The sequence below is a fragment of the Giraffa tippelskirchi genome, chromosome 7 (assembly GCF_054371585.1).
Source record: "Giraffa tippelskirchi isolate mGirTip1 chromosome 7, T2T-mGirTip1v1.2.pri, whole genome shotgun sequence".
In the NCBI taxonomy this organism is placed as follows: Eukaryota; Metazoa; Chordata; class Mammalia; order Artiodactyla; family Giraffidae; genus Giraffa; species Giraffa tippelskirchi.
This window is the reverse complement of record NC_137281.1, coordinates 14520170-14534172: the sequence shown is the minus strand read 5'-3', so window position 1 is coordinate 14534172 and position 14003 is coordinate 14520170. Positions and strand designations below refer to the sequence as shown.

General features: G+C 51.6%; 1 protein-coding gene across 2 annotated transcripts; it reads left to right on the top strand.

Annotated features, from left to right (window-relative positions):
* The first annotated feature begins 1341 nt into the window (after nt 1–1341).
* KCNK6 (potassium two pore domain channel subfamily K member 6) lies at nt 1342–13904 on the top strand. 2 transcript variants are annotated; one of them, XM_081516629.1, is made up of 4 exons: nt 1342–1760; nt 9398–9793; nt 9964–10189; nt 12797–13904. In XM_081516629.1, exons 1-3 carry the CDS (start codon nt 1439–1441, stop codon nt 10182–10184), a joined length of 939 nt encoding a protein of 312 aa, XP_081372755.1. In that variant the 5' UTR covers nt 1342–1438; the 3' UTR covers nt 10185–10189; nt 12797–13904. The 2 variants fall into 2 exon arrangements, with proteins under 2 accessions (XP_081372755.1, XP_081372754.1); XM_081516628.1 differs by having other exon boundaries at nt 9964–13904.
* The last annotated feature ends 99 nt before the right edge of the window (nt 13905–14003 follow it).

Sequence of the window (14003 nt, the reverse complement as noted above, 5' to 3'; positions counted from 1 at the left end):
AGATTACCTTCCTGGGGAAGGACAAAATTGCAACTAGGTCAGATATTAAAATCTAGCTTGGTATCATGGGGCTTCCTTGGTGGCTCAGCTGGTAAAGAATCCGCCTGCAATGCAGGAGCCCTGGGTTCGATCCCTGGGTTGGGAAGATCCCCTGGAGAAGGAAAAGGCTACCTACTCCAGCATTCTGGCTTGGAGAATTCCACAGACTGTATAGCCCATGGGGTTGCAAAGAGTCGGACATGACTGAGCGACTTTCACTAATGTGTTGGTATCATGGGCTTTAGCACAAGTGACACATTTGGGGGTCTCTGGCTTTCTCTTTAACAATGTATTTAGACATTTCCTCAAAAATTCATAAAAATGCTCCTGTGTTGCAACCTGGTTTCCCTGGTTTGCCAAAAACACTATGACTCTCGGCAACTGAGCACACACAGGCACACCTGCTAGTGAGGAGCCCTGAAAACTGTTATCTTAGTCTCTCCTGTGTCTGCCCTCTGTCTCTCCCTGCCTAACTCTGTCTCCTCCTCTTTCTCCCCCTCAGCCTCCCCTTTTCTGTCCCTCAGTTCCTCCAGTTATCTCAGGCAAAGATAATGGTAGAAATGACTTCTGAGGAGTGATAGTATTCCGGAAGGATGTCAGCAAGTGACCCTGTCACTGTGGCTTTCCCTTTCCTCCTGTGAGACATTGTCTCTTCTGGGGAACTTGAAGACTGTTCTGGTCTCTCAGTTATGAGTCCTGGCTTCTCAGTCCTGTAGACATCGCCATCCCAGCCCCTGTCACTCTGCTTCCCTCATCACAGCCCCTGACCCTCTGGTCTGTCACTCTGTTGAAGTGCTGGGAGCCCCCTGAGGGCAGGACCCAGGATAGCCTTGGTCGCTGCTGTTGCCTTGGCATCACCCAGCAAAGGGCCGGGCACAAAGTGGGTGCTCAGCAAAGATTTGGTGAATAGCTAAGGATCCCCAGTCTGTGAGGGCACAGGTGACACCCGGCCCTGTGGTGTCCCCTCCAGGTGGATGCATTCCCACTCCAGAACGCACGACTTGACGAATGGATCGAGAGCTGGATTTCAGTTTGTCCCCGGTCTCCTCAGCCAAGCTCCCGGGTGCGGTGCAGTCGGGCAGCGACTCCTCGGTCCGCGGGCGTAAAAGAGTTCCGATTCTCTCTGGCATAGGGAGCCGTCCGTTCGGGGGAGGAAGCACCCTACTGGTCTCCTAGGTCCGGGAGCGCTGGGCTCCTCCCCCGGCGCCCACACCTGGCGGTGGGGCGTGCCTCAGTTTCCTCCACCCCCGCCCCTCCCCTCTTTCCTCTTCTTCCTCTTTGGGTCGCTGGTGGCAGCGCGTCGAGCACTCCCGGAACTGAAGCCGGGCGCCGGGCGATCGGGAGGCGGGGGCCACGTCAGCGGGGCGGCGGGGGGCTCCGCGGGCCGGCCGGCTGAGCCATGCGACGGGGCGCGCTCCTGGCGGGAGCCCTGGCAGCATACATCGCGTACCTGGTGCTGGGCGCGCTGCTGGTGGCCCGGCTGGAGGGGCCGCACGAAGCCCGCCTCCGAGCCGAGCTGCGGATGCTGCGCCAGCAGCTGCTGCGGCGCAGCCCGTGTGTGGCCGCCCCCGCCCTGGACGCCTTCGTGGAGCGGGTGCTGGCGGCCGGACGGCTGGGGCGCGCCGCGCTCGCCAATGCCTCCCGGTCTGCCAACGCCTCGGACCCCGCCTGGGACTTCGCCTCAGCTCTCTTCTTCGCCAGCACGCTGGTCACCACCGTGGGTACGTGAGCGCCGCCCCGATCCCCCGGCCCACGAGGACCCGGCACCCCCTGCTCCCCCTCGCCTCCCTAGGGACCCCAGAGCCACCACGAAATACCCCGATGCCAGCAGATCATTCTCAATTGACTCTGAGCCCAGGATCCCCTCAAACCCCCTCGATAAGAGCCTGGGACCCACACTTGTGGGATCCTCCACCTTGGGGAGTTCCCATCCAGGCCTTTCCTCCCAGTAGGAAGTCCCCCAGTTCGCTTGGGATCCAGGGCCATCCTCAAAGTACCTGCTGGCAAGCATCTAGGGCTCCCTTCCTCTGCCTTAGCCACCTTGGAGACCTGGGTGCAGTCCCCTCTAGGCCTAGAACAATCCTCAGAGAGCTCCTTTGAGAACCCAGGGCCCTCTGCCTGAGACCCAGGACCTCCACCCTTCTCTCTGGCTCAGACCTCCATCCCCTCCAACACTGTCTCCTGATTCTGCAAATACATCCTTCTGGGATGTGTCCTTCCGGAAGCCTTACCCCAATCTCCTCCCGACCCTGGTGCCCCAGTGAGGACCCTGAATCTCCAGACCCTCTCCAGGCACCATCACTAAAGACCTTACTGCCAGTAGTGACCCCTCAGCAAAGATCCGGGGCCCCCATCTCATACTTCCACCCCTCTGGACCTAGACCACTCCCCAGCAAGGGCCCCTGCCATCCTCCTGACCATTCTCATACTTCCCTGCAGGTAGCCCTGACTCTAGACACAGGACCCCTCTTCACATATCCCACTCCATCTTGACATCTCCTTTGTACTGGAGGAGTCCTCAAGGCAGGGCTTTCCTTCCAATAGGGACACCCCTGTTCCCTCTAAACCTGGGACTTCCAGTTCTGCAGCCCTCAGCTGTGGAAGTGTGGGAGAGAACTCGAGCACCTCCCAGGAAGAACCACTGACTTTCTAACCGGAAGGTCCCCACCCAGGACTCCCACCCCTCCAGTTCCAAAACAGCTCCAGCAAAAACCCCTAGCGTTTTTCAGACCAGGGACTTCCCATGGGGGCCTCTGTTTATTTTGACCTCTCCGCCTGGCATGTGGGATTTAACCCGTGCCCTCTGCAGTGGGAGCTCGGAGTCCTAACCACTGGACGACCATGGAATTCTATAGGGGCCTCTTTGAATGTGACAACCCTAGCTGAGACTCACCAATCTCTGGTCCCTGATACCCTTCGTAAAGCCCCAGAATACCTGGGACCCCAACACTGGTCACACATGCTATCCTTGAGACCAGAATCCAGCACGCCACCCAACCAGTGTACCAACCCAGAGACTCTACTCTCCGAACCTGCTACCCCTGCTCCTAGACTCCCCCTGTCCACCCTGAATTTCCCAAGAAAGGGAACCTCCTTGGGACCTGGGACCCCTTCAGTCTCCTCCAGACCCACAGCTGGGACCTTTTGCCCCAACTCTGTCCCAGCCTGCTTTGGACTCTCCCTCCATCAAGGATGCCTCAGGCTCTTTGTACCCCAGAACCCTCCCCACTATTCACTCAAGACCATCACCAATTTCCACCTGGACACTCTCAGCCAGGACATGAGATACACACCCCCTCCCATCATCCCCTTAGCATTATCTCCTCCCATCATGTTGCCTCAGGTATCCTTGGACTCAGAAGCCCCCTCTCCCTGAGAACCGCCCCCCCTCCAATCCCATTTGTAATCCCACTAGTGCCTGTCTCCCTTGCTCCTCTGGACCCAGGACCCCAGCCCCAAACCAGGATCCGTTTCAAACCAGAACGCTGGCCTCTGATTTCAGATTACTAACTGGACCCCACAGATCCCCTTCTCTGGACCCCTACAGCCTCAAGTAGGACCAACACACACCCCACCCCTCAGCCCTACCTGGGAAATCCCTCACCTCAGTACCCCTCAGATCTGGAAAATCTCTTTGTTTGTCAGGCTCTGCTGGTCCTCCCACAACCCCTCCCCAACCCCCAAACTTCCTCTTTGCCTCTTTGCTAGGATTTGGTTTCTCAGGTGGCTCAAGTGGTAAAGCATCTGCTTGCCAATCCAGGATACTGAGGAGATGCCGGTTCGATCCCAAGGTCAGGAAGATCCCCTGGAGAAGGAAACAGCAACCTACTCCAGTATTCTTGCTTGGAAAATTCCATGGACAGAGAAGCCTGGCAGGCTACAACTGTCCATGGGGTCGCAAAGAGCTGGACGTGGCTTAGCGATTGAGCATGCTAGGATTTGGACTAGGGGAGGGGTCTGGGGCTCAGCTAGCCCAGACTCCTAACTCCCCTCCCTGCTGACAATAGCCTTTGCCATTTGTCACTGTGAGGGCCTTTGTCACTGTCGAGTGGACCAGCAAACCAGGCCACAGCAGCCGGGCTGGATCTCACAGACACTGCCCACTTGCTGGGTGGGCCTGCCCGACTTGCTTCGGGGCTTCACTCTCCCTCTGTCTCCTCCTAGATCCTGCCTTCTGAGAAGTCATCCCAGGCAGGACAGGTGAAGAAGCCAAACTCAAGGCAGGCACAAGTTCAGATTCCTGTTCAGCCACTGCTGATCTCTAGTCCTCTGTGCCCTCCATCATCTGTAAAATGGGGATAATCACACTCCCTACTTCACAGTAATAGTAAGACCTGATAGAAGACTTAACCACACCACATATGGACTTTAACTCACTCATCACAATAAGCCTTGTGACTCAGGTGCTGTTTGTGGTCCTATTTCTTAGCAATAGAAACTGAGGCCCGGAGAGGTTGGACAACTTGCCCAAGGCCACACAGCTAGGAAGTGTAGAGTGCAGATTTGAACTGAGGCTGTCAGGCCTCAGAGTCCCATGCTCTTTTTTTAAATAAATTAAAAAAAAAAATTTGGATGCACTGGGTCTTTGTTGTGGCACGTGGTCTTTCTCTAGTTGCAGTGTGCAGGCTTCTCTTGTTGTGGCACTCAAGCTTATCTAGTTGCGAAGCACGGGCTCTAGAGCACACAGGCTCCGTAGTTGTGGCACATGAGGTTTGTTGCCCTGTGGCATGTGGGATCTTAGTTCTCCAACCAGGGATCGAACCCAAGTCCCCTGCATTGGAAGATGGAGTCTTAATCACTGGACCACTAAGGAATTCTCCAGAGTTCCATGCTCTTAACCAGTGCACCACACTACTTCTTAGGCTTCCGTGAATGATGAAGGGCGATACGTGTATATCGTAAAAAAATTTCTGACATTCCTTAAAAATGGTAAGTTATTGCAATAAGGAAGAGACATTGATCTCAATTCAGAGTATAGCAAAGACAGCTGGAGATTTAGAGCTGAGAGTAGAAGGAGGGGATTAATGGATGGAAAAGTACTAAGAGGGGACATGGACAGTAGGGGGATTCTTGCTAAACTGGCTTAATAGGATTCTTGTTAAAGACCACCAAGGACTTCAATACAAGTGGTGGATAATGAGAAATTTGATCAGTTGTCAAGTGTGGGGGATTCTCCCTAAATAAACTTAGTGTTATTGGTATTGTTGTGTCCATCTCTTTGTGACCCCATGGACTGTAGCCCATCAGGCTCCTCTGTCTGTGGAATTCTTCAGGCACCAATACTGGACTGGGTAGCCATTCCCTTCTCCAGGGGATCTTCCTGACCCAGGGATCGAACATACATCTCCCGCCTTGCAGGCAGATTCTTAACTTAGGATTCCTGCTAAAACCGGGCTTAGTCATGAAGAGAACTCAAGAGGAGCCTGACTCAAGCTTGGTCAAGCAGGAAGGCTGTGTCCGTGAGACATGCCAGTAATAATAACCGAGACTGACAGAGCCTCAGTTATATTAGTGCTGTTGGTGAAGCTGGGAGCCCTGAATATATCTAGAGAAATGGAAAACCCAACAACATTCAGAGAGGTCTCTCCCACAGCATTCCTGGGCTTGTCACAGGCCCTAGTCTTCGGAGGAAGACCTGAGGCCTGGAGCTAATCCAGGCAGCCTTGCCGCGATTGAGGCCAGGGCTGGAGGAGTCGGCCCGCCTGGAGCTGGGAATGTGGAGAGGGAGTGAGCATTAGTCTTGCTGACTCTTTCCATGCCTGTGCTAGGTGCCCTATCCCAACCTGTACTCAAGGAAGGGATCATTTTGGGGCCATTTTTAAGTACTTGAGGAAACTGAGGCGCTGAGAGAAGTCACTTGGCCAATATCACGCAGGGACCAAATAACAAAGCACTGCTTTGGACTCAACTCTTGGAAGTAGCAAGTTGAGACTCATAGCCCCCATTCTATTCTTTCTTTCTATCTTTCTTTTTAAAATATTCACTAAGTTTTTTAAAAATATTTGTTTATTTTTTTGGCTGCACCGGGTCAAAGTTGGGGCACAAGGGATCTTTGATCTTCTTTGCAGCATGTGAACTCCTAGTTGTGGCGTGTGGAATCTAGTTCCCTGACCAGGCATCGAACCCCAGCCCACTGCATTCAGAGTCCACAGTCTTAGCCCCTGGACCACCAGGGAAGTACCCCTACTCTATTCTAACTCTATGATTTTTCTGTTTATAAGGATTTCATGTCATTTGCAAACCTGTCCTTTCAGCAAAGCTGCTGGAGTTTCTCCATCAAAATCCTTATATTAATGAATCTTGGAGCCATAAGTGATAAATCTCAAATAACAGTTGCTTAAATATAATGGAAGTTTATTTCTTGCTCATGTTCAAGGGAGTCAGTCCAAGACCAGAATGGTGCTGCATGGTCAGAGACCCTCAGGTTTCAGTATAACTCTCAGGCCAGGCACGGTTTCTATTCCCAAGCTCATCTCATGGTCCCAGATGGCTGCTCAGCTCCAGCCTTCCTATGTGTGATCCAGTCAGCAGGAGGAGGGAATAAAGAAGGGAGATAGGCATCTTCCTATCTTTCAGGACACTTCCTGAAGTTGCTTGCTTCTTTTGTCAATACCTCCTTGGCCATAAATTATTCCAGACCACACCTAGCTGCACTGGAAGAGGGAATGTCTTTATTCCTGGAAGCCACGTGCCCAGCAAGATCTAGAGGATCCTTTATTTTTCCCTAGGTTTTTTTTTTTTAAACTGGGGCGAAATACACATAAAATTTACTATCTTAACCATTTTTAAGTGTACAGTTCAGTGGTATTAGGTATATTCATATTATTGTGCGACCATCGCCAGCACCCATTTCCAGAACTCTTTTTACTTTTATTTTTTTAATATTTATTTATGTATTTAGGCCGCATCAGGTCTTTGTTGCAGTGTAGGGGTTTCTCTTTAGTTGTGGTACACAGACTTAGTTGCCCCGAGGCATGTGGGATCTTAGTTCCTCAGCCGGACCAGGGGTTGAACCCACAGCCCCTGCATTGGAAGGTGGATTCTTAACCACCAGACCCCCAGGGAAGTCGCCAGAACTCTTTGGATCTTGCAAAACTGAATCTATACCCTAGTATATACTAACTCCCCATTTGCCCCTCTCCTCGACTCCTGGCAACCATTGTTCTACTTTCTGTCTTTGTGGTTTTTTTAACGTTTATTATTTTTAAAAATTATTTCATTTATTTGGCTGTAACCAGATCTTAGCTGTGGCACACGTGATCTTCAGTCTTCGTTGCTGCCTACAGAGTCTTTAGTTGTAACATATGGGATCTAGTTCCCTGATCGGGGATAAATCCAGGCCCCTGGATTGTGAGTGCCCTGAGTTTTAGACAGTGGACTGCCAGGCAAGTCCCCTGTCTCTATGATTTTGACTACTCTAAGTGCCGCATGTAAATGGAATTGCAGAGGCTTTGTCTTTTTGCAACTGGCTTATTTCACTTAGCATAATATCCTCAAGATTCATCCATGTTGTAGCATGTGTCAGAATTTCCTTCCTTCAAAAGGCTGAATAATATTGCATTGTTTGTACTTACATTTTGTTGATTCAGTCACCCGTTGGTGGACACGAGGGTTGTTTCCACCTTCTGACTACTGTGAAGAATGCTGTTATGAACATGGCTATGCAGGTATCTCTTGAGCCCCTGCTTTCAATTCCTTTGACTACATAAAAGCCAGGGGAAGACTTCCCTTGTGGTCCAGTGGCTAAGACGCCACGCTCTCAATGCAGGGGGCCCAGGTTCGATTCCTGGTCAGGGAACTAGATCCCACATGCTTCAACTAAGAAGACCTGGCTCGGTCAAATAAATAAATACTTTTTTGTTGTTGTTTATTAAAACAAGACAAAGCCAGGGGATCCTTTTGTGTGGAAGACGGGCTCAGGGGAAAGCCTGCTCGTATGGGCAATGCTTTCGCACTTTCTCATGGACCACAGGGCTGGATCTGTAGTCTTTTGGGCAAGATATTTTACTGTCAACATAAACCAGGCCCCTTACCACCTCAGTCATATCTCTGACCCTATGGTTCGATTTATTTGGGAAATTACACATTGCCAAAGTGAGCCAGTTTCACCAACACCTGAATTCCCCTTTGTCGTATTTGTGTTTGCAGAACTTACACTCACACTGACCTTCCTGTGTTCCCACAATCCTCCAAGAGCATGGTGGGGCTTGTCACACCCATTTAAAAATTTATTTATTTCTGGCTGCCCTGGGTTTTCGTTGCTGCACATGGGTTTCCTTTAGTTGAGGAGAGTGGGGGCTACTTTCTAGTTACGATGTATGGGCTTCTCACTGTGGAACACGGGCTCTAGGGCATGTGGGCTCCAGTAGCTGTACACAGGCTTAGTTGCCTTGCAGCATGTGGGATCTTCCCGGACCCCTGATAGAACCTGCGTCCCCTGCGTTGGCAGGCGGATTCTTAACCACTGGACCACCAGGGACTTCCCTGTCCTGTCCATTTTAGAGCAGAGGAGTCTGTGGCTCTGAGCTGGTGTAGAGTCTGCACTCTTCATTCTTTCTTTTGACTATTGATCAAGTGCCCACTCTGTGCCAGATACCAGGGCTACAGCAGGGAACAAAACAGAAGCTCCTGCCCACCCAGAGCTGGCACCTGGGGGGGAGACAGACAGTAACCAAACAAGTAACGATACAGTATGCTGGAAGGTATTCAGTGCTATGAAAACAAACCCCAGAGAGCTGGGTACAAGGGTGTCACAATTTAAATTGGTGAGGGTGTCATTGAGGAGGTGATATTTGAGCAAAGACCTAAAGGAGGAGAGGGAGGGAGCCATGTAGATACCTGGGGGAAGAGTGTTCCACTGGGAAAGAACAGCCAGTGCAAAGGCCCTGAGGTGGGCGCGTGCTGCCCTGTTGGATTGTGTGGTGTCCCATGGGTCACCAGACAAAGTCCTTTGACCTGAGATGGAGCCACAGGAGGGCCCTGAGCAGGGGAGAGACATGACCTGACTCCCATGTTCACAGGGTCCCTCTGGCTGCATGGGGGGAGAAGGGAGACCAGGGAGGAGGCGGCCGGTAGACAGGACCAGGATGGAGCCTTGCTGTGGAGTGAGGGGGGGAAGCGGGTGGGTTTGGGCTCTGTGCAAAGATTGAGACAACAGAGTGGATGTGAGTGACAGGGGAGTCGAGGATGACACCAGGCTGTCAGCCTGAGCCATGGGGAGGGTGGAGGTACCATCACCGGAGATAAGAGAGTCTGGGAGGGGTGGCTTCGAGGCTGAAATTAGTCCTCAGTTTAGGGCAATCACAGACCCCAGGGTGGATGCTGAGTGGGCAGAAGGATTTCCCCCTGACTCCCACAGGCTACGGGTACACGACGCCGCTGACTGATGGGGGCAAGGCCTTCTCCATCGCCTTTGCGCTCCTGGGCGTCCCGGCCACCATGCTACTGCTGACCGCCTCGGCCCAGCGCCTGTCGCTGCTGCTCACCCACGCGCCCCTGTCCTGGGTGAGCCGGCGCTGGGGCTGTGCCCCCCGGAAGGCAGCCCGCTGGCACCTGGCCATCCTGCTCGGGGTCATGGTGACCGTCTGCTTCCTGGTGCCAGCCGCCGTCTTTGCCCACCTTGAGGAGGCCTGGAGCTTCCTGGACGCCTTCTACTTCTGCTTTATCTCTCTGTCCACCATCGGCCTGGGTGACTACGTGCCGGGAGAGGCCCCCGGCCAGCCCTACCGGGCCGTCTACAAGTTGTTAGTCACAGGTGAGTGGGGTGACTGGCTGGGGACTGAGGGCTGGTGTGAGGGGGACCTGGCCCCGTCCCGGAGGGATGGGGCATTGAGAGTCACAGCCCCATCCTGGGGGGTCCCGTAGCCCCATGGCCATGACCTGGGCGGTCTGGGTCCACTCATCGCCTCTCTGCCGTCTCTGCAGTCTACCTCTTCCTGGGCCTGGTTGCCATGGTGCTCTTGGTGCAGACTTTTCGCCGTGTGTCTGACCTTCACGGCCTTACAGAGCTCATCCTGCTGCCCACTCCGTGCCCTGCTGGCTTCGAGGAGGAAGATGACCGGGTGGACATCCTGAGCCCCGAGCCCGAGCCACACCAGCAGCTCACCGCCGGCTCGCACGTGGACTATGCCTCCATCCCCAGGTAGCTGAGGCAAGTGTCGGGGCAGCTGGAGACCGAGCCTGCGGCTGAGGGGCCCTCGGGACTGGAACTGATGGACTAGCCTGTCTACAAGCACATGCTGGTGTTCCTGAGGCCCTGCCTCCACTGTCTGCCTTTTGTCTGACTGGCCTGAACACTGCCCAGATCCAGGAAGCAGCACTGCCTTGTTTCCCCTGCTCCTCCTCTCACCTCCCTGCACACTCTGTGCTTCCCTGACTTTCTCACCGTCTCTGTGTTTCTCAGTCTTTTCCTCACGCCATCTGCCTCTCTCACTTGAGTAGCCACTATCACCTGCTGATTCTCCCAGGCTCTGGGCTCAGACCTCATTTCAGGTGCTAGATTGATCACTTCACCTCGGGCAAGTGACTGGCCCCCTCTGAGCCTTGATTCACCTCGTGGGTCAAGTGGAAAGAATATATTCCCTCATTCAAAACTCCCTCCTCTGTGCCAATCCGTGCTGGGCAGTGCTGGGGCCACCACAGTGATCCAGATGCTCTGGGCCCTGCTCTCATGGAACTCGCTGTCCTGTCTCCCATACAGTGACAGTTCATAACAGGCAGGACTTCATTAGTGGGGGCAGGGGGGAAGGTGGGCAGAGTGGTCAGGGCTGGGGTAGAGGAAGCACAGAGAATGTACCCAATCCAGCCAGGAAGGTCAGAGAGCACTTCCTGGAGGAAGTGGCAACTGCACTCAGATCTGAAATCTGAAGAGTAGTCAGGCTGGGGAAGAAGGTATACCTGATTCACTTTCCTCTGGTGTGTCCAGGGAGCTAGACATATTTGGATATGCCTGGGGTAGGCCTGCATAACAAGGTCTTCCAGGAAGCTGAGATGGGATCCTAGCCCAGTATGGAAGGTGCTGCTTTTAGTGAGACACCATCGTAACAGCTGTTCCTGTTTACCAAGGACTAATTACATTACATGCCCTGGGCTCTGGAGCCAGCATGTGTGTATGTTAGTCGCTTAGTTGTGTCCGATTCCATGACCCCATGGACTGTAGCCCGCCAGGCTCTTCTGTCCATGGGATTCTTCAAGCAAGGATATTGGAATAGGTTTCCATGCCCTTCTCCAGCTGGAGCCAGCCTACCTGGGCTCAAATCCCTACTTGGCAGTGTCCTGCCTGTGTCTTTGGGTGGTCATTTTGCCCCTATTTCCTCAGTTTTCTCATCAGTAAAATGGCAATAATAATAGTTCAAAAGATGGTTTCACAGAGCCTGCCATGTTATTCTGGGATGATTTCTTTGGCTAGGCCCTGTTCTGGGTACTTTACATATGAGGAAGACAATGCAGTATTATCATTGGATGTGGGCACATTGTAAGTGTCCTTAAATGACCATCTTGGGAACTTGGCTTCTTTCTTGAGGGCACTAGAGAGCCATGGAAGGGATTTGAGCAGGAGAGGGCCATGTTAGGTTTGGGCTTTTGCTGCTGTGTGTTTGTGGGGTGGGGGAGGTGGGGAGACTGAGGCTGGGGCAGGAATGAAGCAGGAGACAATGGGACTGGGTGAGGCCAAGGGAAGGGGAGGAGGGGGCAAGTCAAGGGATGCTCAGAAGGCCAGGTGGATGGGGCATAAGCCTTAGAGACTTGGGAGGGACAAGGCTAGGGAAAGGTCCAACAATGCTCAGCTGCCCCCAAGGTGGGGGACCTGCGAGAAAGAACAAATTTGCAGGGAGATGTTGAGGCTTGTTTGGAATATGGTGGCTGTGAAGGGCTAAAGGGACACCCAGGAGAAGGCAGCAGGGAGTCAGAGGACCCTCGGAGCAAGTACTTAGTGGGTGGCTGAGGCTGGAGACAGATGAGGAAACCAAGACTATGAAGGTGGGTATGACAGCCCTGGGTGGGAATGAAAAGAGAAGACCAGCCTTGAGAAATCAGCCATAGGGTATTTATATATATTTTTTTATATCAGTAAGGAAAGATTTGGGTTGCAGGTAACTGAAACAGTGAGATGGTTGTATATTATATATCACCCGAGTTGGAGAGACCTCTGGGTATGATACAGTTCACAACTCCAAGAGGGTCTTGTGGCCCCTGGTTCCTTCTCTCTCTGTTCTATTACCCTCAGCTGAAGGCTTGGCTCCCACATGGGCTCTCCTCATGGGCACAAAGTGGCTGCCACAGGTCCAGGCATCACAATAAGACATGTTAATTTTTAGCCCAAGAAGAGGGAAAGGGGTTTGTCTTCTCATGGTGCCTCTTTGGAAAGAAGGAAACCTTTTCCCAGTGTCTCCCAGCAGACTTCCTCTTCCATATCATTGACCAAAATTGGCTCCTGAATTAATCATCTGCCAGAGTGATCATGGCATCACTATGATTAGCTTGAATTCCTCAGGATTCCCCCTGCCACCAGGGACTGAGGCTGGGGCTGAGGTTTTAGTTTGCAGGCTGGTAAATACTTGAACAATACTGGGCTCCTATTAGAAAGGCAGAAAGTCGGGAGAATGGGAGCTATCATGAACTAGTCAGCCAGGATGATGAGATATAATTATGCAGGTTGGGACCCGCATAAGTGTTGCCTGGCTGGCAGGGTGGAAACAAATTGGGGCTGAAGTTCAAGGCTGAATATGCCCAAAGGGGACTTCTTTTTCTTTTTTTTCAGGAGGGACTTCTTTTTCTAATTAACATAGTCCCATATGGTGAGCAATGACCCCTCAACCAAAGAGAAGAACTTACAAAGGAGACAGAAAGGAAGTTCAAGAGAGGAGTAGGAAAACCAGGAGAGTGGGAAATATTGGTAAGAGATGAGAGACTTAAAAAGGGAAAAACCAACATTGTCAAACGATGCTAAGAAGTCACACAAAATCATTTTAATAACATGAGAGAGAACACTTATATAGGATTCACTACCTGCCAGGCACTGTTTCAAGCTCTTGATACGCCAGAATTTATTTTATGCTCTCAGCAACTCTGTGAGTCAGGTACATTCTCCATATTGCAGATGAGGACAGGAGGCCCAGAGAGGTTAAATAACTTATCCAAGATCACACAGGAAGTGCAAGACTGGGATTTAGACGAGGTTTTTTTGTTTGTTTGTTTGTTTGTTTGTTTTGGTCACCTCATCCCATGGAGGCGCAGAAACATCCACTGTCTAGTTCTTTCTCAATCTCCCAGCCTTCCTGGCTCCTCAGCACAGTTGTTGACCCTGCTGCTAAAGTCAGCAGCTGGGTGAGAGGCAGTTGCTTGAGGGAGGAAGGTGCCTGCGTGATCTGTCTTCTGCTCCTCACCACTTCTCCTTCCAAATTCCTTCCTCCAAAAGAAACCAGGCCCTGCTCATTTCATATATTAAAAAAAAAAAGTGCACACTTAAAAATGGAAAAAGTAGAAGAATATCCAGTGGAAATAAGTCTTTCTCCTGTATGTGGGCTGCGATGACAGATTTTCTCAGGTCTCCTAGGCATGTACCAGCAATATACCTGTGTGTATATGTGTGTCACTAATTTTTTTTCTTTCACTCTGCAAAAGTGGTACCTGTATGGTGAGGTAGTTACACACAGATTCTGGAGGCAAAGTCCCTGGGTATAAATCTGAACTCTGTCATTCCCAAGTCTGTGGTTTTGGGCCACTGATTTCACCTTTCTGTGCCATTTGCCAATCTGTGAAATGGTATAACAGCACCTACCTCATGGACTTGTTGGAGAATTAAGCAATATCTGTAAAGCTCTTAGAACAGTGTCTGGTGCTCAATAAAATATCGGCTCATTTCTGCACCTTTTTCATATTATATGTCTCATATATGCATATATAATTTTTATATGCTTTTCTAATATTCTCTTTCTGCACCTTGCTTTTTTTTTTTTTTACCAACT

Bases quoted from the DNA above. Each gene is read 5' to 3' on its own strand.
- KCNK6 (XM_081516629.1), top strand. From the start codon at position 1,439: ATGCGACGGGGCGCGCTCCTGGCGGGAGCCCTGGCAGCATACATCGCG. The intron at 1,761-9,397 runs GTACGTGAGCGC...TGACTCCCACAG, and splicing joins CACGCTGGTCACCACCGTGG to GCTACGGGTACACGACGCCG. The intron at 9,794-9,963 runs GTGAGTGGGGTG...CCGTCTCTGCAG, and splicing joins CTACAAGTTGTTAGTCACAG to TCTACCTCTTCCTGGGCCTG.